Source organism: Pangasianodon hypophthalmus, chromosome 29 (genome assembly GCF_027358585.1).
Source record: "Pangasianodon hypophthalmus isolate fPanHyp1 chromosome 29, fPanHyp1.pri, whole genome shotgun sequence".
Taxonomy (NCBI): Eukaryota; Metazoa; Chordata; class Actinopteri; order Siluriformes; family Pangasiidae; genus Pangasianodon; species Pangasianodon hypophthalmus.
The window spans coordinates 3,024,979-3,048,526 of record NC_069738.1 but is presented as its reverse complement, the minus strand read 5'-3'; the positions used below and the strand labels follow the sequence as shown (position 1 = coordinate 3,048,526).

Below are 23,548 nucleotides of genomic sequence, written 5' to 3'. Positions count from 1 at the left end.
AAACATACATATTTACCAAGTAGCAATGTGCTCAAGTTTTAAAAGCCTGTAAATTGCCAAAAGACGCACACCCAACAACATCATGAGGCAGACTATTTCAAATCTTCATGGCAGTGTGGAGAAAGCATCTATCAAGTTGATGGGTCCTGGCCCTTGGAATAGACAGAGCATGCTGGGGTGTAGGGGGAGACACTGGGGTGGGACTAATGCCTTCAAGTCTAGTAATGGTCTCAGTACATTTTATAGAGAGAAGACAGAGTTGCTACTTGATGCCTTGGTTGAAGACTTTGCATAAATTTACTCACTTGTGAAGGACCTATGATATCAGTTGCTTTCCTTTGGATGTTATCCAGAGCTGCCAGAGATGTTGTGGAGGAACCCATCCAATAAAGTGAATATTTCATGATACTCCGAACGTGTGACTTGTACACACATACTCTCCCACGACTATCTAGTTTATTGCTGACCTTTCTAAGGGGACCAAGCTTCTGGCAAGCCTTCTTTGTGATGTTTGAAATGTGCCTATCCCATAGTAGCTTGCTGTCAAATGTAAGCCCTAGGATGTCTATGTGTTTATGAACAACTATTTGAAATCTTCCAAGGAAAAGACTGATTTGAGAATGGGCTCGTATTCTGGAGACAACCATCGATTTGCACTTGCTTGGTTCAAATGTTACCTTCCCTTTGTCAGCCCAGTCCTTCCTCCTCTCTAAGTTGGCATTCAGACTTGTCTGTACCTGCTGTAGGTCTTTAGCAAATGTGATCAGTGCAATCAGGTAGAATTGTCAGCATAAAAGAATAGCTGGTTTTTGCACACCTTTACCAAGTCATTGATGAAGACTGAGAATAGCAGAGGGCCTAGAGAGCCATGGTGGACAGAAGTGTTAATTACTGTAGTGTTAGGACTCTGCCCTGTAAGTGCTACACAATTGGATCTTCAAGAGAGATAGCTGTTGATCCAGGTAAGGAGCTTTGTTTGGTCCCCTTTGCCTTGAGTTTGGATAGCAAGCCATTATGCCACACTTTGTCAAAGGCTCTTTTAATGTAAAGGGCGAATACCACCACCTCACCACCATTGTCAACGTGTTGGTTCCACTTCTGGGAGAGGATATTTAGGAGGTCAGCCATACTGTGGGCTGGTTTTAATCCAAACTGCCTGCATGAGATCATATTGTTTTCCAGAAGGTACTTCTGTAGCTGGTCATGCACAACTGATTCCCTTACCTAACTAATGATGCTAAGCAGTGAGATTGGCTGGTAAGTTGTTGGGTCTGAATTTGTGGACTGGTGTCACCTGTGCTACATTCCGTTGAGTTGGAAAATTGCCACACCTGAGGCATAGGGTTGAAAAGGTGAGAGAATGGTGTTGCAAGTTCTGCAGTGCACACTTTCAGGACTCTGGCAGTGATTTTGTCCTTATCTGGCTTCAGTGTCCTGAGCTGTTTGTGAATTTGCTTTGGCCAAAATTTGATGGTATCCAGCTTGGCTTCAGTTTCCTTTTTGAGGATTGGTTCATTAGCAGCAGAAGGCAGTCTGCATTTTTCAGCAAAGGTTTTGCAGAAGACTTGGCCTTGGCACTGATGCACAATCTATTGTTTTCCTAGATTACTGGGATGTCATTTTGGCTGGACCTCCCACTTAGGTGTTTACAATCTGCCACCACTTTTTGCTGGTAAGATTGCTGTCTGTAAGTTGTTCTTTCAGCTTTCTAATGTAGTTGATTCTAGCAAGCTTCTCAACACCGATGTAGTCACGTCTGGCTTGTTGAAACTTTTCTTTGCTGGCAGCGGACCCATCCTTCTTCATCTGGTTGAAGAGTCGACATTTCCTTCTGGCTGCCTGTCTGCAGTTGTCATCAAACCAAGCTTTGTCAATGGGCTTCAAGGTGATTGCTTTGCTTGGAACGAAGAGGTACATAGCCTCCAAGGTTGTAAGTGTGGCATCACTGCAAACCTTCTCTGGGTCTACCTGGCTACATATATGTGATCAGTTGACTGAGGAGAGATGACCATTTAAACCCCATTTAAATCTTGTCATAGCGCCACATTTTCCTGTGGTATTTTATGTAATGATGAACAGGAGTGTCTAGGGTTATCATCATTGGATTGTGATCACATGTACCCAGGCTGGCAGAGACTGTAGCTTTTGCAGGAAGGTCTGTAAGAACTCGATCAAGTATCTGGTCTCCTCTGGTTGGCTCTGTGATGACCTGTTGAAGACCAAGACATCTGGACATCTGCAGAGCGAGTCATCCAGCTGCATCAGTGTTTTGTCTTCCAAGCTACTCTTTGTGGTGGACACACAAGTCACTGCCCTAACAAGATGGAGTTGGCCCTCATACTCTTTCATTTTGAAATGGGTGTATGAGTCAAGGTAACTTATTATGCTAGAGTTGCAATTTGGTGGTCAATAAACAGCAGCAATCAGACGCTTGCTTGATTTTAGGGCAAAGGTAACCACATCAGCTCATAATCCTCTGGGTCCGTCCTTGGTTCATGGTGAAAAGCTATTCCATCCAAGCAGTAAACAGCAATACCTTCACCAGATTTATCCTCACGGGCTCGTTGACAGCAGAGGCTGCAGCCAGGGATTGAGATGCAGTCAGTTTCATCTGGAATGCTAGCATCCAGGAAGGTTTCAACAGCGATCACAAAAGTCGGATTCTCTTGTTGACAAAAGTTGCTGTGTTTGCCAATGTTTGATCGCAGACCATGGATGTTCATCCTCTAATATTTGCAGATCCTCTTCTCGTAATCTATTTTCATGTGTCTCTTGTGCACACATTGTGCAATTGCAAAAAAACCACTTGGTCAAGGATAGGGTGATCAGCGCTGAGTTGTGCCCCTAACAGATTACTAACAGTAAAGCAGATCATCTACCAGTACAGGATTCAATAATCACAGTGACACAGTAATAGACTTCAAATATCCATAGGCAACAATAGGAACAGGAACAGGAATGTTAATACCATTAATACAACTTGCACTTTTAGAGTGTATAGTTCAAATTATACAGGCCACAGTGATAATATATATAAGCATAGGTTGAAATTGCCAGCCTAATGCACTCATCAGGGTGTTTATCAGTCAGATGTGTGCAGTACTTGGAAAGCATTTGTAAGAATTCTTGAGAATCTTTTCAGAAGTGTCCACTCTCCTCATTAGCATTGCTGGACCAAGCAGCACACTGTTAATTGCCATTTTTATGTCTTCTTCTTTGCTTTAAAGTCTGTGAATAATGTGTCAGTGGTAATAGTCATTGCTTCTTTTAAAAACTCACCATTGGTGAAGGGTTAGGGTTCTTGAGCCTGCCAAGGAGATGGCTAACATGGCATGAAGCCTCAGTAGCAGCTTTAGCTGTCTTGGTGGGTTTTGTGAAAAGTGATTACTGCGCTTTTAAAACAAATTTTAACTTTTGAATTAATTTCTCTCATATTTGCTCTTGGATGGGAATGAATCCTTGAATTTCGGATGGTAAGTGGTGTGATGGTGCTCCAAATTAGCCCGTTTCAACAAAGCTAATGTGACATCCACCATGAGCAATGCTCAGCTGAGGATGTTGCTCTGCCTCCTTGCCTTGTCGTGGTCGTCACTACCCCTCTGGCCTCACCATGGTCATCTTTGGCAATGATAGGGACATTGCTGTGCCCAGGGGTCCAGTCCCTCCGAAGTTTCATGCACATCAGTGCCTTAAGTGAGTGCGCTATGTCACATCCACTATGGACAATCCCCCCAGACTGCCAGAGGGCACCCTCACTCACATTTTTGAATTTCTTTTTTTGTTGTCTGCCTCAGTGCCTTCCTGTGTTTGTTCACACCTGGTTTGTGTCCCCCCTAATTAGTTCCCTTATTTATTAGTTCCCCTAATTAGTTCCCTTATTCCCTAACTCCTCATTTCTTCCCCCTGTTGCTGAGCAGCAGGTTCTTCCCCTTGTTTCTGAGTAACAGCATGTTGATGTGATGCAGCTGGAAACAGTTACCTGCAAAGGTAACCTTATCTCACAACTGTAATTGGCTAGAATTGATGTTTTTCTTGGGCTACTCCCACCCATACCACATGGTATTTAGTGGTATTTGAATCTAGCCAACTAGCATATAATTTACCATTGCATGTTTTTTCATTTTAAAATGTGTTGCGATTATCGACAGTACATGAATGGTTGTGATCTACTAAAAATGCCTCAGTGATTGACCGGTAGACCGTGATCAACAGGTTGACAACCACTGACCTATAGTGATAGATATAAGAACCAAATCTCAAAGAAGGGATGAAAAATAAACTAAATAACAGAAGAAGCAACATATAGAAAGCAAGACATATAGTACATTTATCAGTGGTGCCGTGGCAAAAGTACTACTGCATAACGTTAGATTTCTCTTTGTGTGTCTCACTCTTGACCCCTCCTTTTCTTGAAAGTGTGTGACTTGGTAACTAAAACCCTATCACATGAGCAGATGAGGGCAACGTCAATCTGATTTCTCAACTGCATTTGGTGCTCAATGTTCATATTTAATAGATCCACTATCAGTTGCATTGCATTACATGAAATGGACATTACCTTACTATAGTCACTTCTTCTCTCTAGCTATACATTCTCTCTCTCTCTCTCTCTCTCTCTCAATCACTCAATTACTATCTTGAGTAGGGTCTGAAAGTCTGAGTCCTACTACTTACGGAAAACCAATACAAATGCCTGTCAATGGATATTGTTCAAATAAGATTTCATCAATCTTCAATCAGATAAATCCATTAACACTGTGTTTTTGTTGACTGAAAGCAGAATCATAAATGAGTGTGTTAGTCTCTAAAGGAGCTCTTTGGACAAAAATAAATTCTACACAATGTTCCTTTTACCATAAATCCAAGACATGTTTGAATTATTGGAATTTAATTTTATTATACACATATACATCAAATAGTGTATTGATTTTATTGAATACTGAAAATAAAACAGTTATTGGTAGGGTTTTGGACCCCACTGTACATTCCATCATGTACAGCATGTGGCACACTTTCCTATAAGCATGCTGAATGATTCATGACTTCCTTCCTACAGTTATACACGCTCTGAGACACTCTCACAGCCTCGGAAGCATCCATCAAAATGGCCAGTGGAATGGAAAACCTATACAACCAATATTTGCCTTTACAATAACTGTATTCTTAATGCTACTACCTATATTACTGTATATACTACCTGTATAATGATATTACAAAATTATATTTGTAATCTCTACAGCATGCATTTACATTAATTCCTTTAGCAGATGCTTTAATCTAAAGTGACTATAGAAAATAAGAAATTCAGTCCAAGCACAGCTGCGAATGCCTAATCACAAGATACAAGATTCTTTTATTGCCACACAGCAGTGTTGGTGGCAATTTGTTATGGTACAGCTCAACAAGCAACAATAAACACCAAACAATATGCAGCACAAAGTGCAAGACAGGACAACACATTCATGAATGAAATGTGTGTTAATGCTGGGGCAGTGCAGATAGCATGCATCAAGAACAGAGCTGAGGATCACTGGTCCATCACTCTATCATCCTGGGATTTGAACTCACACCCTTCCAGTCACTGGAACCATAACCTCTGAGCTTCCATTTCTTTGTTGCAAGATTATATATTTTTTCACATTGAGTTATTGTAAAGGCAATACAGTTATTGTAAAGGCAAAAAACACGAACACACACTTTGTGAATACTGCAACCTGATGTCATAATGGGGATCACAGCAACTGACCAATCTCAGCAGAAACATGCTCTCTATGTTCATCGTTTCTCTCTATTTTCTTCCTTTTTTTTTCTTGCATAATTTTCTCAATCATTCTTTTTCGCCTTTTTCTCATCAACTTTTTCTCAACCACTCTCTCTCTCTCTCTATCTCTCCCACATTCATTCAGTCTCACTCTGTCTTACTCCAATTTGCTTACTTTAAATCAAAATTTCCTATAGCTAATTGCTCGTGTGTCATCCATCTCTCTCTCTCTCTCTCTCTCTCTCTCTGTGTTTATGTCTGTATGTGACGAATGATGAGATCGTCACTTCTCAGTGATGCTGAGTGCCTGAGTGTCACAGTTCTAATGCTAATGCTTTAATTCAGTACGTCTGCGCAATCACTGCCATCTTAATCTCATTAGAGAGACCCCACACACACACACACACACACACTCACAAACATAGACACAGACACAGACAAACACACACACACTCTAATTGAGCAATAATTTTCACTCATTATGATTGGGCCATTATTATATTAATGAAGCTAATGGCCTTATTCTGCACAGCGAGCTGGACCCCAACTGCATGCTCTCTATAGCTCAGTTAGACACCATAAATCACACACACAAAGGTGAGTGTGTATGTGTGTGTATGTGTGTGTACGTGTGCGTTTGTAAGCAGACTTTAGCATTTCCTTGCAATACAGAGCCTCAGCAAACTTCTAGGATACATTTTAAAATCTTATTTATCCCTGAGCTTTTCACTTTTACCATATTTTTACTTCTGTCCATTTTCTCTCTCTCCCTCACCGAAGGACAGAGCTGAGAGAGTGTTGCGATGGAGCTGACAAAGAGATGATATAGATCTAAGACAGACCTGAGGCAGATATGAGACAGAGTTGAGACAGAGCTGAGACAGGTTTGAGACAGCTGAGACAGCATTGATACAAAGTTGAGAGAGAGCTGAGACAGAGCTGAGAGAGATCTGGGACAGCATTGAGACAGTGTTGCGAGAGATCTGAGACAGAATAGAGACAGAGCTGAGAGAGAGCTGAGACAGCATTGAGACAGTTGAGAGAGAGCTGAGACAGGGTTGGGAGAGAGCTGAGAGAGAGCTGAGACAGGGTTGGGAGAGAGCTGAGAGAGAGCTGAGACAGCACTGAGACAGAGTTGAGAGAGAGAGCTGAGACAGCATTGAGACAGAGTTGAGAGAGAGAGCTGAGACAGCACTGAGACAGAGTTGAAAGAGAGAGAGCTGAGACAGCATTGAGACAGAGTTGAGAGAGAGCTGAGACAGCATTGAGAGAGAGCTGAGACAGCATTGAGACAGAATTGAGAGAGAGAGCTGAGACAGCATTGAGACAGAATTGAGAGAGAGAGCTTAGACAGCATTGAGACAGAGTTGAGAAAGAGTTGAGACAGCATTGAGACAGAGTTGAGAAAGAGTTGAGACAGCATTGAGACTGAGTTGAGAGAGGGCTGAGACAGCATTGAGACAGAGTTGAGAGAGAGCTGAGACATAGCAGAGATATAACTGATACATACACAACACAGAGCCACAATTTCAGTGATATAAACATTTGAATTCATATTTTCTAAATTCTAAGCAAATTTGCTATGATGCTGTAAAGAGACAAATTCCAACCATTGGCCATTGGTTTCCTCGAACCAATATTATGGCGCATGTTGTCCGACATTTGTTAAGTTCCCAACTCACAGCCTGCAGTTAGTCCCCATTTACTGTCTGACAAGAAAAAAAAAGTGGTTTCATCTTATCCTGTCATATACAACCTTTTAATAAATTTGAACAAAGAATTATGAAGAAAAAAATCATGAAAAGAAGTAGCCCAGATTGTTAGTGCCCCCGGTGAGTGTATGTTGTTAGCTTGCTTTGTTAAAACGTCAAGGTGAGCTTGTAACACGAAAAACTATATTCTAAAAAAAACTGGTGTGAATAAATTGTGTAGTGGGCTGTAAGTTGTACGATTTGGATACTGCTGTTTCTCATTGGAACTAAAAAAAAAAAAACAACCAAAAAAACAACAGTGCATGACTATAAGCAACAAACTCCTAGTAACTTGAAAGACCTGTGAAGGCAGAATTATATGTTCCAACCCCTGACCTCTCAAGTGAGAATTATGAATCTCTGAACCCTGATTAACTCACATGAAGCTGTAAGAAAACGTCAGCACAAATCTGACAAGTCGACTGAAACAAAGTGGCCCATTTACATACACGATCAATAAAACACCGGCCATAAATGACACGCACCGATATGGTTATTGAATTTTGCTTTTAATTAAAAACAAACCAGTGCACATGGTGCCAAAGGCCACTGCAGATGAGAGTGGAGGAGGAAAGGGAGGAGGAGAGGAAGAAAAAGAGAAAGAAAGAAAGAAAGCAAGGCTCACTGATGTCAGCAGAACGTCAATCAAACAGCGTCTGGTTTAACTGGCACCCAAAATCGATCAGAAATGTGATTTAAGCTCAGAGCTGTGATTTAATTTAGGGAAAGTAACTCCACTTTCCAAACTTAATTTAAACATCCAGCGTTATGAACTTTATTTATATACAGCGAATTTCATATGACATTTAAAATGCTCCACAATGTGCACATTAATCAAACACAATATAAACCAAAAAAGATACAAACAAAACTAATTTATAAACCTCATCTTACCTTTTATTTTTAAATTATATATATACATATATATATATATATATATATATATATATATATATATATATATATAATTCTAAAAAGAAAATATACATGATAGAGGTAGAAAATAGTTAGTGATAATAATTAACAAATTATTTGTAATTTATTAACGAAAAGCTGAGTGGGATTGGTCTGTGTTAGGTGGTTGATTAACAAAGATTAACCAGTCACCTGTCACCTCTCTGTTAACCAGTCACCTCTCTGTTAACCAGTCACCTGTACCCTCTCTGTTAACCAGTCACCTGTACCCTCTCTGTTAACCAGTCACCTGTACCCTCTCTGTTAACCAGTCACCTGTACCCTCTCTGTTAACCAGTCACCAGTCACCTCTCCATTAACCAGTCACCTGTCACCTCTCCGTTAACCAGTCACCTGTCACCTCTCTGTTAACCAGTCACCTCTCCGTTAACCAGTCACCTGTACCCTCTCTGTTAACCAGTCACCTCTCTGTTAACCAGTCACCTGTACCCTCTCTGTTAACCAGTCACCTCTCCGTTAACCAGTCACCTGTACCCTCTCTGTTAACCAGTCACCTGTACCCTCTCTGTTAACCAGTCACCTGTACCCTCTCTGTTAACCAGTCACCAGTCACCTCTCCGTTAACCAGTCACCTGTCACCTCTCCGTTAACCAGTCACCTGTCACCTCTCCGTTAACCAGTCACCTGTCACCTCTCTGTTAACCAGTCACCTCTCCGTTAACCAGTCACCTGTCACCTCTCCATTAACCAGTCTCAGAAAAAGCTGAGACTGATTGGTTAACAGAGGATTGACTTGAGTACTCTGAAAGGTATAAATGGAGGATGATGTCAGTGAGATTAACAAAGTACTGAATAGGAACCTAAGGAGTGCTACCATTTAGACACAAACACACACAGACGCACACACAAACACACACACAAATTATGGCTGTGTCAACAGTGCTGCATTATGTTGCTTTAACAAGAATAATTCATTATCTTCTCTTCTGCAATCTGCAATCTCTCTAAGCACTTCTACACACACACACACGCACACACACACACACACACACACACACACACACACACACATACAGATTCTAGGAATACATATAGCAGTTGATATTTCTCTATGGAGACTTATAAGAGCCTGACCACGATTTCCCCTCATTGTATTTCCCTCTCTGTATCTCTGTAACACACACATACAGTACAATATACAGAAACATCACACTAGATAAGCACACACACACACACCCACATACACACAAACAAATGACCACATCAGCCATGTCTATCTCCTATTTCAGATCGTCTGTAGGAGTAAGAGTGATATGTAATGCTAATATGTCTCTCTCAGTACAATTGCTTTCCACAAACACACACACACACACACCCATCCATTAACCTTTATAAACCAATCTGGCAGTTCACTTTTAGACCCAGTTCTCACCAACACAGTACCAGGACCAGTTGTGGTTCTGGAACTCTGCTTCTTAAGATTTACTTTAGGAACTAGCTTACAGATAATATCTAGCCCAAAATAGTCATGTTGTCTAATACATTGATGAGAGTTTGTCAAGATCTTCTAATACTGTATCTCAACTGCAGATCTTGCAACACTTTGATCTCAGATAGTCAAGATCGCATCACCCAGCAAACCACATTCAAGATGATAAAGTAAAGTTTTTCTAACACATCGACCCCAAATAGTCAAGATCTCCTAAAACATCAAGATAGTCAAGATCTTGTAACACATCCATCACAGACAATAAAGAACTTCTAAGACCATAACCCCACATAGGGAAGAGTTTGCAACACCACAAAGTCTAAGTCTTCTACTATGTCAAACCAGACAGTCAAGATCATCTAACACATGAATATACTGAAACATGTCAACCTCAGTTTTCTAATACACTGACCCCAAATAGTCAAAAGAAGATCTTCTGAACCATTAATGCAAGATAGTGAAGCTGTTCTAAAACATTAATGCAAGACAGTCAGAATATTCTAACACAAGTTCTAACTCAAGTAAAGGCCTGACAATAAAAGATTGACAGTAAGATTCAACGCAGACAAAGTTTTCACACACAACCTGGTATACTCTTTTAAAACATTGATGCAAGATAGTCAATATCTTCAAAAACATCCATGCAAGATAGTAAAGCTCTTTTAAAACATCAGTGCAAGATGATCAATCTTTTTTAAAACATTGAGGCAAGATAGCCAAGATCTTCTTCTAGATGTGACTAGTGCTACCCTGAACCTACTGATCACCTTTCATGAATGATATCTCCTCTCATTCAGAATGCTACTGCTCACCAGGATCATAACCTCCGGAGCATCCATGTAAGCTGAGATCTCACTCTTTGTCCTAGCTCATCATTGGTGGAAGGAGCTTGTATCTCATATAATACCTCACTGTGTTTCTTATAACTTTTTGCGTTTCCGATCTTCCTCGTGTTTATCCTTTCCATCTAAACAACTGTAGCACTTGCACACGCCTCCATTAACCTCTTGTCTTTCATGTTATGAATGCTAACAGATTGGTTTCTATATTCTCTCCATCTTCAGCCTGTCTTTGTTATCAAAGCATTTGTGACAATTTTCCACTCAGACCTTGACGACCTGCCAAATCCAACTGACGCACTGTTGTTGATAATTGTGTCTGGTGTCAAAAGTGCCTGTCTATCTAACTCCACGCCTGTGCTCGCTAGTTTTGGTGCTCATATAATGGAGTGTGCGTACATATGTATGTGTGGCGCCATGTGTGTGTCCATGAATCTGAGCATGATTGACCGCGTTAAGCAGACAGGAGGCTTTTACTGCATGCGGCTCTCTTTCCCGATACCGCACTCCAGTGTTGATTTCCCACGAGAAGATCTGTCTTCCTCACTTAAGGAAGAGCATGCTTTCTCTCCAGCTCTCGGTCTCTCTGTCTCTCTAATCCTCCCATGTTGTTAGCCTGTGTGAAATTTGTTTAGTGAGGAATTACTGGCAGCAGTGTGTTGCAAGCAGTCTCAACATGTACGTGTGTACGATCAGAAATCTACGTCCAAACTGCACACCAGCTCACACAATGACATCATCAGAATGTGCTTAAAAGTTGTAAGAAACAGTAAATGGTTCAAGCAACATCCTTTCAGGCATCCTCTGAATGGGACATCAATGTTTTCCTGTTACTATAGAAACATTAACAATGGATAAAGGGTGAGACTTGGCCATAAACTGCCCCCAGAACGTCAGTGGATTTATGCAGCGCTTCTGTTAGCACTGAAAGTTGTTTCCTTCTATTTTTAAAGCCTTAAGCACTCACGAAATTATAATCAGACACTGTACTGTATATGTGGGATACTCCATCCTAATGAGACCCAGAAGGTCATGATTTTTATACTGCTGTCAAGTCAGAAGTGTCTTATACTATAGGAATTTACCATACAGGAATTATTACATGTAGGAATTTTTACAATTTTTATTAACCAAAGAATGACACGTCATTCTTTTTATCCATATATAGTTACATTTAACTTTTTGGAACATCCACTAAACAAGTTAGTTCTGTTCTCACTTATGTTATAGCAGCTATAAACTGTCATTGCCTCACCAGCCTCTTTTTTCTGTCTCTTGAATTTTGTAAGACAAAAAAAAAAAAAAAAAACGCAAAGCTTGCCATGTAAACTCCTCTGTCCTGAACATGTCGGAAAATTTAAAGTTACAGATTTACCTCTGACTGTTACAGAGAGCTGACACTGGAGACTCCTTCCAGTGTAAATGTTAAATGTTAAATAAACGTTTCCTTACAGAAAACCTCACCACATCGACACACATTTTTCTTTGCTAAAAAACAACACTTTTTGCAGCTGCACTACTGTCAGAGCTGCTGTTATTAAAAAAAATCAGCGCATGACTTCTGACCAATCAGAATCCAAAATTGTTGTGGTATAAAATCTATTATAAAAGAACTCCTGTTTTGCTTTCAAATACAAACATGGGCTGAAGTAGACATTTAGAATCCGATTGATTTTTATTTTTTTTTGGCTTATTTTTAAAAGTGAGAAATTATTATAATAGAGAAACCGTGAACAGAAATAATCCAATTTGAGATATTCAAAAACCAATCCAAATAAATGGTTTAAAACAGTTTAAAATTAAAATGTGTGTGTGTGTGTGTGTATCAGCGAAAGGGGATTGTAAGAAAGAAAGAAAGAAAGAAAGAAAGAAAGAAAGAAAAAGAGTGAGTGAAAAAAGTATACAGTATGTGTGAGGGTAGGCGGTTTGTCTCCTTTTAGTCGTGAGTGTAAGTGTGTGCGTAAGTGTGTGTGTGTGTGTGTGTGTGTGTGTGTGTATGTGCACGCAAGCGAACAGCAGGGGAGAGCAAGTCAGAGGTAATCGCCCTGCAGAAGCACATCTGCTTCCTGGATAAATATTACAATGAGAAGCACACTCATTCCATCTCGAGAGAGAGAGAAAGAGTATGTGTGTGTGTGTGTGTGTGTGTGTGTAGGCGTTTAGTAGGTGTGATGAATCTTTCCCTCTCCTACATAAGATCAGATCTCAGTCCAGAATTGAGTAGATTATTGACATGGAAAAAGCCAAGTGATGAGAGGAGAAAACACATAGACACACACACACACACACACACACACACACAAGTAGAACTAGGAACAAAGCATGGATTAACCTGCACTAGCCCTAATTTAAAGTTTATTTGTAACTTTTCGAGTGTACATGTTTACAGAATGCTATGAATGCTCAATATTGCTCATCCTGATCTTAACCCCGCCCCCTTTTCGTTCTAAACGTCCAGTCAGAAGGAAGGTAAGGCAGGGCTGTAACCAGGATCACAATTTTACAGAATTTTACAGAATTTTTAATTTGTTAATTTACCGCAATGATGAATGTGTACTTGATCAATTAATAATTTTTAATCTCCATTAATTTATCTTTTAATTCTCACATAAACTGCTCAGGCTCCATACATGATTGAATGAACAACAGTTACTCTTTAATGCGTTACCGTTCCTGATTAGTTCATAGTGGAAAATAAGACAATTCGAAGTGTTTATGTTTTGTTTTGTAGTAGTGTCACTTCACGTTAACACTTTTGACTACAGCCATGGGCTCCAAACAGATGAGATACATGTCAAATTAAATAAGAACTTCTCTGTCCAGGTGTCTTTAAATATTCTGTTTTCATCATTGATTTTTTCTTTTTAACACAAAAAGTTCATTAATCAGACCGGCGTGGAGAAATAAAATCAAAACTCTATAAAGGAGTGAAAACTTGCTCTCTGACACTGGAGACTCCTTCCATAAATGCTAAATAAATGAGTCCTTAGAGAAGACTTCACTATAGCAAAGATAACACACATTTTTTAATCTGTTTATGTGGAATGCCCTCTATACACGTCCCTGCGAAAGTGCTGTTACTATAGAAATGATAACATATTAGAAGAGAGCTGCTGTTATAGAAAATTAATCAACACCTTCTGTCCAATCACAATCTAGAAGTCAACAGCTTCAGGTGTCATACAACCAGATTGAATCCGTTCTGATGTGTGTCAAGTGACGTCTGTTGAAATAAGGCTTTATAAATGACTATGTAGGTTTATAAAAGGCTTATGTAGCTGTTCTGTAGCTATATGAACATTTCCTTTTGGTAAAGACCTAAAAATGCTGATTTGAGATCAGTGTATAGATAAGAGAGAGAGAGAGAGAGAGAGAGAGAGAGAAAGAATGTGTGTGTGTGTGTGTGTGTGTGTGTCTCTAATGCAGTGTGGTGGATTATTCATACAACAGACTGGAGCTTTTAACCCGGACCTTCCACAGTTCACTGCAACACACACACACACACACACACACACACACACACTTGCATTTACACATTCACGCTGTGCTCTAAGAAAAGGAAGCAATGACAGACACACAGCAAGACACACTCACATACAATACAGTACTGTAGAACTCTCTCTCTCTCTCTCACACACACACACACACACACACTGCCCGAGGTCTTGTGTTCATGATTACAATCTCAGCACAGTCTCTCTGTCTGTCTGTCTGATTGTTTCTCTTTCTCTGAAAGGCAGGAAGAGCAGAGTGATGTGTAATTGAGTGATTTGCAGAAGCATCAACAGCAAATGGGAAGAAGATGGACGAGAGTGCCCTGCACACACACACACACACACACACACACACACACTGTAGCTCTCTGTACAACCTTTTGTTGCACCTTTATTTTTAGATTGTGTAGAGAGTGTAGGTCGACAGAAGTTGTTGCATAGTTAAAGCTAACTAGCTAACCTGCTAATTAGGATACACTTTTTTTTTAGCTAGCTTGCTATCAGTGAAAGGTAACTATTGAACAATAGCAAATAAACAAACATTTCTAATTGCATGATCTATGTGCATTAATAGTTGTAAGTAACTATTACTAGTTCTAAGTAAGCCTCTGAACAACAAGGGCATGAGGTAAAAGATCTAAAAAGGAAAAACACTGAGTCACTTTGAAAGGAAATATTTATAATTTCACATTATTACCTCCGTGGTGTTCGGGTTTATGTAGGAAAATAAAAGACATCAGATTTACACTGTGCATGTGCTGAATAACACGATTCAGATTTTATAAAAATGTCTTTAATCAGATTTAAGGTAATTTAGCATACTGTTTATGTGAAATAAAATAAAGATTAGATTATGTGTGCTGAAATCAGATAAAGATCAGATTATAAATAATGAAATTAGATGAAGATTGGATTATAAAGATGGAAATCAGTTAAAAATTGGATTGTAAGCACTGAAATCAGATAGAGATTGAATTATAAATGCTGAATTCACACAAAGATCAGACTATAACCACTGAAATCAGATAAAGACTGGATTATAAATGCTGAAATCAGATAAAGATTGGATTATAAACTCTGAAATCAGATAAAGATTGGATTATCAATACTGAAATCAGATAAAGATTGGATTATAAACTCTGAAATCAGATAAAGATTGGATTATCAATGCTGAAATCAGATAAATATCACATTATAAATGCTGAAATCAGATAAAGATTGAATTATACACGATGAAATCATATAAATTTTGGGTTATAAATGATGAAATTAGATAAATATTGGATTATAAACTTGGATATCAGATAGGGATTGGATTATAAATGCTGAATTCAGATAAAGATTGGATTATTTGCACACATGTTAAGAGCCTCAATGAAATAATTGGTGGAGTTTGTATTTTTAGCCCCGCCCCTTTCCACACACCCCCTCAGTTGATATGTTGTCATTCTGCGAAAATTTCTGCAGCGTGAAACCAAATCACATTCAATAGAATACGAAATGAAAACAAACAAACAAACACATAAAGAGAAAAAGAGCAAAGAAAAAATCCAGCTTGCTGTACTCACCCAAAAGTACATCATCATCGTGGCCGCAGGGCTGGCGTGTGTGTGTGTGTGTGTGTGTGTGTAAGTGTAAGTAAGTGTGTATGGTCCAGCTAGTGTGGTCCAGCAGTTGTTTTAGCTCTCCGTTCTCCCCGTTCTCTCTCTCCTCCTGTAATTTTCCGTTTTCTTTTTTCTGATGTTTCTCGTCCACTGAATGAGCGCTACATTAAAACCTGATCCTCTCTTCTTCTTGCTTACTACACTGACTCTAACTCACTCTCTCTCTCTCTCTCTCTCTCTGCAGGGTGTGAGTGTGTGTGTGGAAGCCGTACTCGCTGCACTCGTCCTCCACTCAGCCTTCAGCGCTTCTCCACAGGCGAGGGAGAGGACGAGAAAGAGGAACTGGGCGGGAGATGAAGAAGACAGAGATGAAGAGGAGGGTTTAACTCACTTCTAACTGTTTATCACAGCGTAGCTTTCAGAGTACACATGTACCGATGAGTGCACAAGTTTGTGCCCCCTCTGGTTTATGAATGGTAAATGGAAAATATGTCTCTATAATGCAATTTACCTACAGAAGAAAAGAGCTTCAGTAAAGAATACAGCAAAATGAATAGAAAGTAGTCAGAAAAGAATCACGAAAAGAGGTTTTATGTTAAACTTCTTCATCTTCAGACCTGCTTTAAAGAATTTTATTTGTGTTACAGAGATATCAGGGAGAATGTGTGGGGGGATACTATTCATAAATATTTTCTGAAAAGTTATCCAGGGATGTGAAAGGCTTATAAAGCACCACAGTTATATACTTTATATAAACAGTTATAAAGCTAAAAGGTGGACATATTATTATTATTATTATTATTATTATTATTATTATTATTATTATTATTATTATTTTATATATATTTACAAAATATTTACAAAAAAAAAAGAAAAAACTTGGGATGCATAAAGTGCATAGATCAATCTATCTATCTATCTATCTATCTATCTATCTATCTATCTATCGGTCTGTCTGTCTGTCTGTCTGTCTGTCTGTCTAGGCATTTGTTCTAACTAACTGTTCACCAACATTAGTGTAAACTGTGGAAATGTGCTGTTTATAGTGTATCTCAAACATGATACTATACAATATCCATGCCAAAAATATATTCAAAATCCACTTTCTAGCACTAATAAAGTACTGTAAGTGTTTTGTGTAGAACTGTATTGTTTCCTCCCCCATCATTGCACATTATGTAACTGAGGCAGTTCTTCTTTGTAAATCTCCCACAACACACCCACTATTTGCACGCGCAATTAATACCAGTGCACTTGAAAACTGGCGATTCTCTTTGAGTCTTAGTAATTCAACACACCTCATATTAAATCACTCATTTTTCAGCATCAAATTAAATATCTTGGAACAAAACAGATGTTTAGAGAGGAGGTGAGTGTTTTTATGTTATATCTGCTTTCTGAATGTGGTCTAAATCCACTGGTTATCAATAGTGTAAGATTACTGATCATCAATAATGAGCTTTAGGGAGATTACAGCAGTAAATCTGCTACAGTAAATCAATAATGTACACCAGAGCACTGTGGAAATTACACACTAACAGCTTTAAAGCAAGAGCCGAGTCAGAAAACCAGCTGCAAGGAAATCCAGCACTGCTCCCCAACAGCTCCTTTTGCTTTTTTTTTTTTTTGCTTTTTTTGGTACTTTCTGACTAATTCTGTGGAAGATTTCTGTCTGAATATCCAAAGTTCACCCAAAAGAGCCGACTCAAAGAGTCTACTCCTTCCCCCACCACCACATAAAATTCAAAATAACAAGCTCTCTCTCTCTCTCTCTCTCTCTCTCTATATATATATATATATATATATATATATATGTGAGTGTGTGTGTGTGTGTGTGTTGAAGTTGAATGTTGCTTTACAGGATGTTTTCATGCTTTTTTTTTTTAGTTAATAATCCTGTGAAACATGAAATTATGTTTAAAAGTATTGCTTTTATCAGGAAAAACACATTATACACAAAGAAACAGGAACTAAAACACTTGATTGTTGCATTTAGGTGTAAATTCAAAAAAAAAAAAAAAAAATGGCCACAACCACACGCTGGGATTTGAAAATGAGATTATTTTTGTATAATCCAAAGTTATGATAAACTCTCCTTCAAATAAAGGAAATCATAAATCCTTTTTACTACCTGATAAATGAATTGAGAAGGAGTCTGTTTTTAACCCTTTATATTCTTGCAAATTGTTCCTAAATAATATGTGTAATATTTTACACAAATTAGATAACAAAGTGTGTCAAAATATTGTCCAATGAGACAGAAAACCTGCAGCCTACACGTATCGACTCGCCCGGCCTGACAGACTGGGGACATTTCCGCTATGCTTCATGTGTGTTTTAAAGAACAGTCCACTAATAGTCTGATAACAACAATATGCTCATTGTTGTGTAATATCCAGACACACTCACCCACACCCACGAACACACACCCACACCCACACACACACACACACACAAACACATACCCACAATCGTAATAAAAACTGCCAGCGTTACAGTGACATCTGGGTGTCTTTTGAGTGCGAGTGTGTGTGTGTGTGTGTGCGAGTGTGTGAGTGTGTGTGTGTCTGTGTAGGGATGGACAGGAATCTCTTACCAGTGTGTGTAGAAGTGGGAGTCCTAAATGCCAGAGCTGCTGCGTGAGGAATCCACTACACACCGCGTTCCTGAACACGGCTAGACTTCCAGACTTACACACGCCACTATCTGCACACAGGTGAACACACACACTCAGGTCAGAGACATCACTGACTGTGTGTGTGTGTGAGTGTGTGTGTGTGTGTGTGAGCTATTCTGTTCTACTTCTTCTAGGGGTGTACAAAAATGCCACTTGACTCTATTCTATTATACTCTATTTTACTCACTTCTACTCTACTCTATTATACTCTATTTTACTCACTTCTCCTCTACTCTATTATACTCTATTTTACTCAGTGCTGCTGTACTCTATTATACTCTATTTTACTCACTTCTCCTCTACTCTATTATACTCTATTTTACTCAGTGCTGCTGTACTCTATTATACTCTATTTTACTCACTTCTACTCTACTCTATTATACTCTATTTTACTCACTTCTACTCTACTCTATTATACTTTATTTTACTCACTTCTACTCTACTCTATTATACTCTATTTTACTGAGTGCTACTCTACTCTATTATACTCTATTTTACTCACTTCTCCTCTACTCTATTATACTCTATTTTACTCACTTCTACTCTACTCTATTATACTGTATTTTACTCAGTGCTACTCTACTCTATTATACTCTATTTTACTCAGTGCTACTCTACTCTATTATACTCTATTTTACTGAGTGCTACTCTACTCTATTATACTCTATTTTACTGAGTGCTACTCTACTCTATTATACTCTATTTTACTCAGTGCTACTCTACTCTATTATACTCTATTTTACTGAGTGCTACTCTACTCTATTATACTCTATTTTACTGAGTGCTACTCTACTCTATTTTACTCAGTTCTACTCTACTCTATTATACTCTATTTTACTGAGTGCTACTCTACTCTATTATACTCTATTTTACTGAGTGCTACTCTACTCTATTATACTCTATTTTACTCAGTGCTACACTACTCTATTATACTCTATTTTACTCAGTGCTACTCTACTCTATTTTACTCAGTTCTACTCTACTCTATTATACTCTATTTTACTGAGTGCTACTCTACTCTATTATATTCTATTTTACTCAGTGCTACTCTACTCTATTATACTCTATTTTACTCAGTGCTACTCTACTCTATTATACTCTATTTTACTCAGTGCTACTCTACTCTGTTTTACTCATTTCTACTCTACTCTATTATACTCTATTTTACTCAGTGCTACTCTACTCTATTATACTCTATTTTACTGAGTGCTACTCTACTCTTTTTTACTCATTTCTACTCTACTCTATTATACTCTATTTTACTGAGTGCTACTCTACTCTATTATACTCTATTTTACTCAGTGCTACTCTACTCTATTATACTCTATTTTACTCAGTGCTACTCTACTCTGTTTTACTCATTTCTACTCTACTCTATTATACTCTATTTTACTCAGTGCTACTCTACTCTATTATACTCTATTTTACTGAGTGCTACTCTACTCTGTTTTACTCATTTCTACTCTACTCTATTATACTCTATTTTACTGAGTGCTACTCTACTCTATTATACTCTATTTTACTGAGTGCTTCTCTACTCTCTTATACTCTATTTTACTCAGTGCTACTCTACTCTATTTTACTCACTTCTACTCTACTCTATTATACTGTATTTTACTCATTTCTACTCTACTCTATTATACTCTATTTTACTGAGTGCTACTCTACTCTATTATACTCTATTTTACTCAGTGCTACTCTACTCTATTATACTCTATTTTACTCAGTGCTACTCTACTCTATTTTACTCACTTCTACTCTACTCTATTTTACTCACTTCTACTCTACTCTATTATACTCTATTTTACTCAGTTCTACTCTACTCTACTATACTCTATTTTACTAATTTCTACTCTACTCTATTTTACTCACTTCTACCCTACTCTATTATACTCTATTTTACTCAGTGCTACTCTACTCTATTATACTCTATTTTAATCATTTCTACTCTACTCTATTATACTCTATTTTACTCATTTCTACTCTACTCTATTATACTCTATTTTACTCAGTTCTACTCTACTCTACTATACTCTATTTTACTAATTTCTACTCTACTCTATTTTACTCACTTCTACCCTACTCTATTATACTCTATTTTACTCAGTGCTACTCTACTCTATTATACTCTATTTTAATCATTTCTACTCTACTCTATTATACTCTATTTTACTCATTTCTACTCTACTCTATTATACTCTATTTTACTCACTTCTACTCTACTCTATTATACTCTATTTTACTCAGTGCTACTCTACTCTATTATACTCTATTTTACTCACTTCTACTCTACTCTATTTTAATCATTTCTACTCTACTCTATTATACTCTATTTTACTCATTTCTACTCTACTCTATTATACTCTATTTTACTCACTTCTACTCTACTCTATTATACTCTATTTTACTCAGTGCTACTCTACTCTATTATACTCTATTTTACTCACTTCTACTCTACTCTATTATACTCTATTTTACTCAGTGCTACTCTACTCTATTATACTCTATTTTACTCAGTTCTACTGTACTCCACTGTAATCTATTTTACTCAGTGCTACTATACTCCACTCTATTTTACTCAGTTCTACAGTATTGTAGTCTACTCTATTTTACTCAGTTCTTCTGTACTCCACTCTATTCTACTCTATTTTACTCAGTTCTTCTGTCCTCCACCATATTCTCTTGTATTTTACTCATTTCTACTGTACACCACTATACTTTATTTTAATCTATTTTACTCAATTATACTGTACTCCCCTCTACTCTATTTTACTCAGTTCTTCTGTACTCCACTCTACTATATTCTACTCCACTCTACTTTATATTACTCAGTTCTTCTGCACTCCACTCTACTCTATTTCACTCATGTCTACTGTACTCTACACTACTCTATTTTACTCTGTTTTACCCAGTTCTACTGTGTTCCTCTCTACTCTGTTTTACCCAGTTCTTCTGAACTCCACTCTATTCTATTCTACTCTATTTGCAGTTCTACTCTACTCCATTCTACTCTCTTTTACTCAGTTCTACTTTACTCCACTCTACTCTATTCTATGTACTTCTACCGTACTCCACTCTGCTCTAATTCACTAATTTCTACTGTAATCCATGCTACTCTATTTCACCCACTTCTACTGTATTCTACACTACTCTATTTTACTCCACTCTACTCTATTTTACTCACTTCGACTGCATTCCACTTGTCACTTTTCTACCCTTCTCAATTTTACTCACTTCTACTGTACTCCGCACTACTTTACTCAGCTCTACCATACTCCACTCTATTTTACTCTTCTCTATTTTATTCAGTTCTACTGTACTCCACTCTATTTAACTCAGTTATACTATACTGCACTCTGCTCTATTCTACTCTTCTCTATTTTATTCAGTTCTACTGTACTCCACTCTATTTTACTCAGTTATACTGTACTCCACTCTAATTTACTCTTTTCTTCACTCTACTCTATTCTACCCTTCATTATTTTACTCTGTTCTACTCTACTCCACTCTACTCAACTCAATTCTGTTGTAGTCCACTTTAATCTTTTCTACTGTACTGTACTCAATTCTATTCTCCACACCATTCTACTGATACTCTACTGTGCTCTATTTTACTTTACTGTACTCTGTTCTATACTATTCCATCACATTCTACGCTGTTCTCATATTGTATTCTGTTCTATTGTGTTCCATCCTATTCTCCTCTACTCTATTTTACTCACTTCTACTCTACTCCACTCTACTCTATTCTACTGTACTGTATTTTGCTTGATTCTGTTGTACTCCAATATATTCTACACCATTTTACTCAATTCTACTATATTTGCAGTTTTACTCTATTCTACGTACTTCTACTGTACCTATTTTCCTCTATTCTATTCTACTCTATTCTGCTTTGCAATATATTGTTCTATTCTAATCAGAATGAGAGACATACAGACAGAATGAGGTTTTCTTCTGAGCTGAACTGCAGCATTTCATCTTGCAGCAATGAAATCAGGGAAAACAACACTTTTAATAATTCAGATACTGAGATGGTAAGAGAAGTGTGTGTGTGTGTGTGTGTGTGTTAGATTACTGCAGAATGGCTCATTTAGCCTCTGCCACGGATTATTAAAGCCGCATTGAACCCCTCCTGTTCTCTCTCTCTCTCTCCCCCATTCTCCCTCCTTCTCTTTCTCTCTCTCTCTCTGTCTGTCTCTCTGTCTTTTCTCTGTCTGTCAGTGTGCCAAGGGTTATGCGGTTAGGGAAGCAGGAAGTGAGGCAAACAGCACAGAAAGTCTTAAAAATCCAAATATTTGTGTGTATATATCACAGTAACATTTCATTTATTATTATGTAATACATCACCTGAATACAGCTCTGTGCTCTTCAGATACTTGATCATCTCTCTCTCTCTCTCTCTCTCTCTCTCACACACACACACACACACACACACACACACACACACACACACACACACAGCGTGCACAATCTTTTTCTCCCTCTAATCAATAATCAACTGAACCCCAGTGTTGATGGACACCTCAGCTCAAAAACACACTCCCCCTCCTCTCCTCCTGTCCAGCACAGCACTAATGGTCAAGGTCACAGACACACACACACACACACACACACACACATGCAGGCATGCACACACACAAAAGAACAGGCACAGATTAAGCAAAGAACCGAAACAGCCTCCATTTCTGTGTGTGTGTTTTACATGATCGGGAGTCTGATATATTAAAGATATTTCAGTAGTGTATTAGAACATGTTATGATGTAGAGCTATGTTGTGTTTTACTGACTGATGGTATATAGACCAAACGTTCGGCTGCTTTATTACACAGTAATACATGATTTATTACTATGTTATATATGTTAATAAGCATTCACAGAGAATTATATATAATTTTCATTCATAATTTCATTCATAGTTGTTTCTCCCTCTCTATCTCCCTTACACATACACACACATTCACAAGTACATTCTCCAGATGCTGCTTTGATGCGTCAAAACACATGTGCACAAAAAT

General features: G+C 38.1%; 1 protein-coding gene across 5 annotated transcripts in view; it reads right to left on the bottom strand.

Annotated features, from left to right (window-relative positions):
- The window catches only part of LOC113523957 (RNA binding protein fox-1 homolog 3), a 201,556-nt gene that overhangs the window by 86,484 nt on the left and 91,524 nt on the right, over window positions 1-23,548 (bottom strand). For 3 of the 5 annotated variants that reach the window (XM_034301418.2, XM_034301415.2, XM_034301417.2), the window contains exon 3: window positions 18,450-18,559. The exons of 1 other annotated variant lie outside the window; for it this stretch is intronic. In XM_034301418.2, the coding sequence (XP_034157309.1) occupies window positions 18,450-18,559 (110 nt within the window). Of the gene's footprint in view, window positions 1-15,817; window positions 16,501-18,449; window positions 18,560-23,548 lie in introns of those variants that run through there. One more of the 5 variants, XM_026910055.3, reaches the window with a different exon arrangement.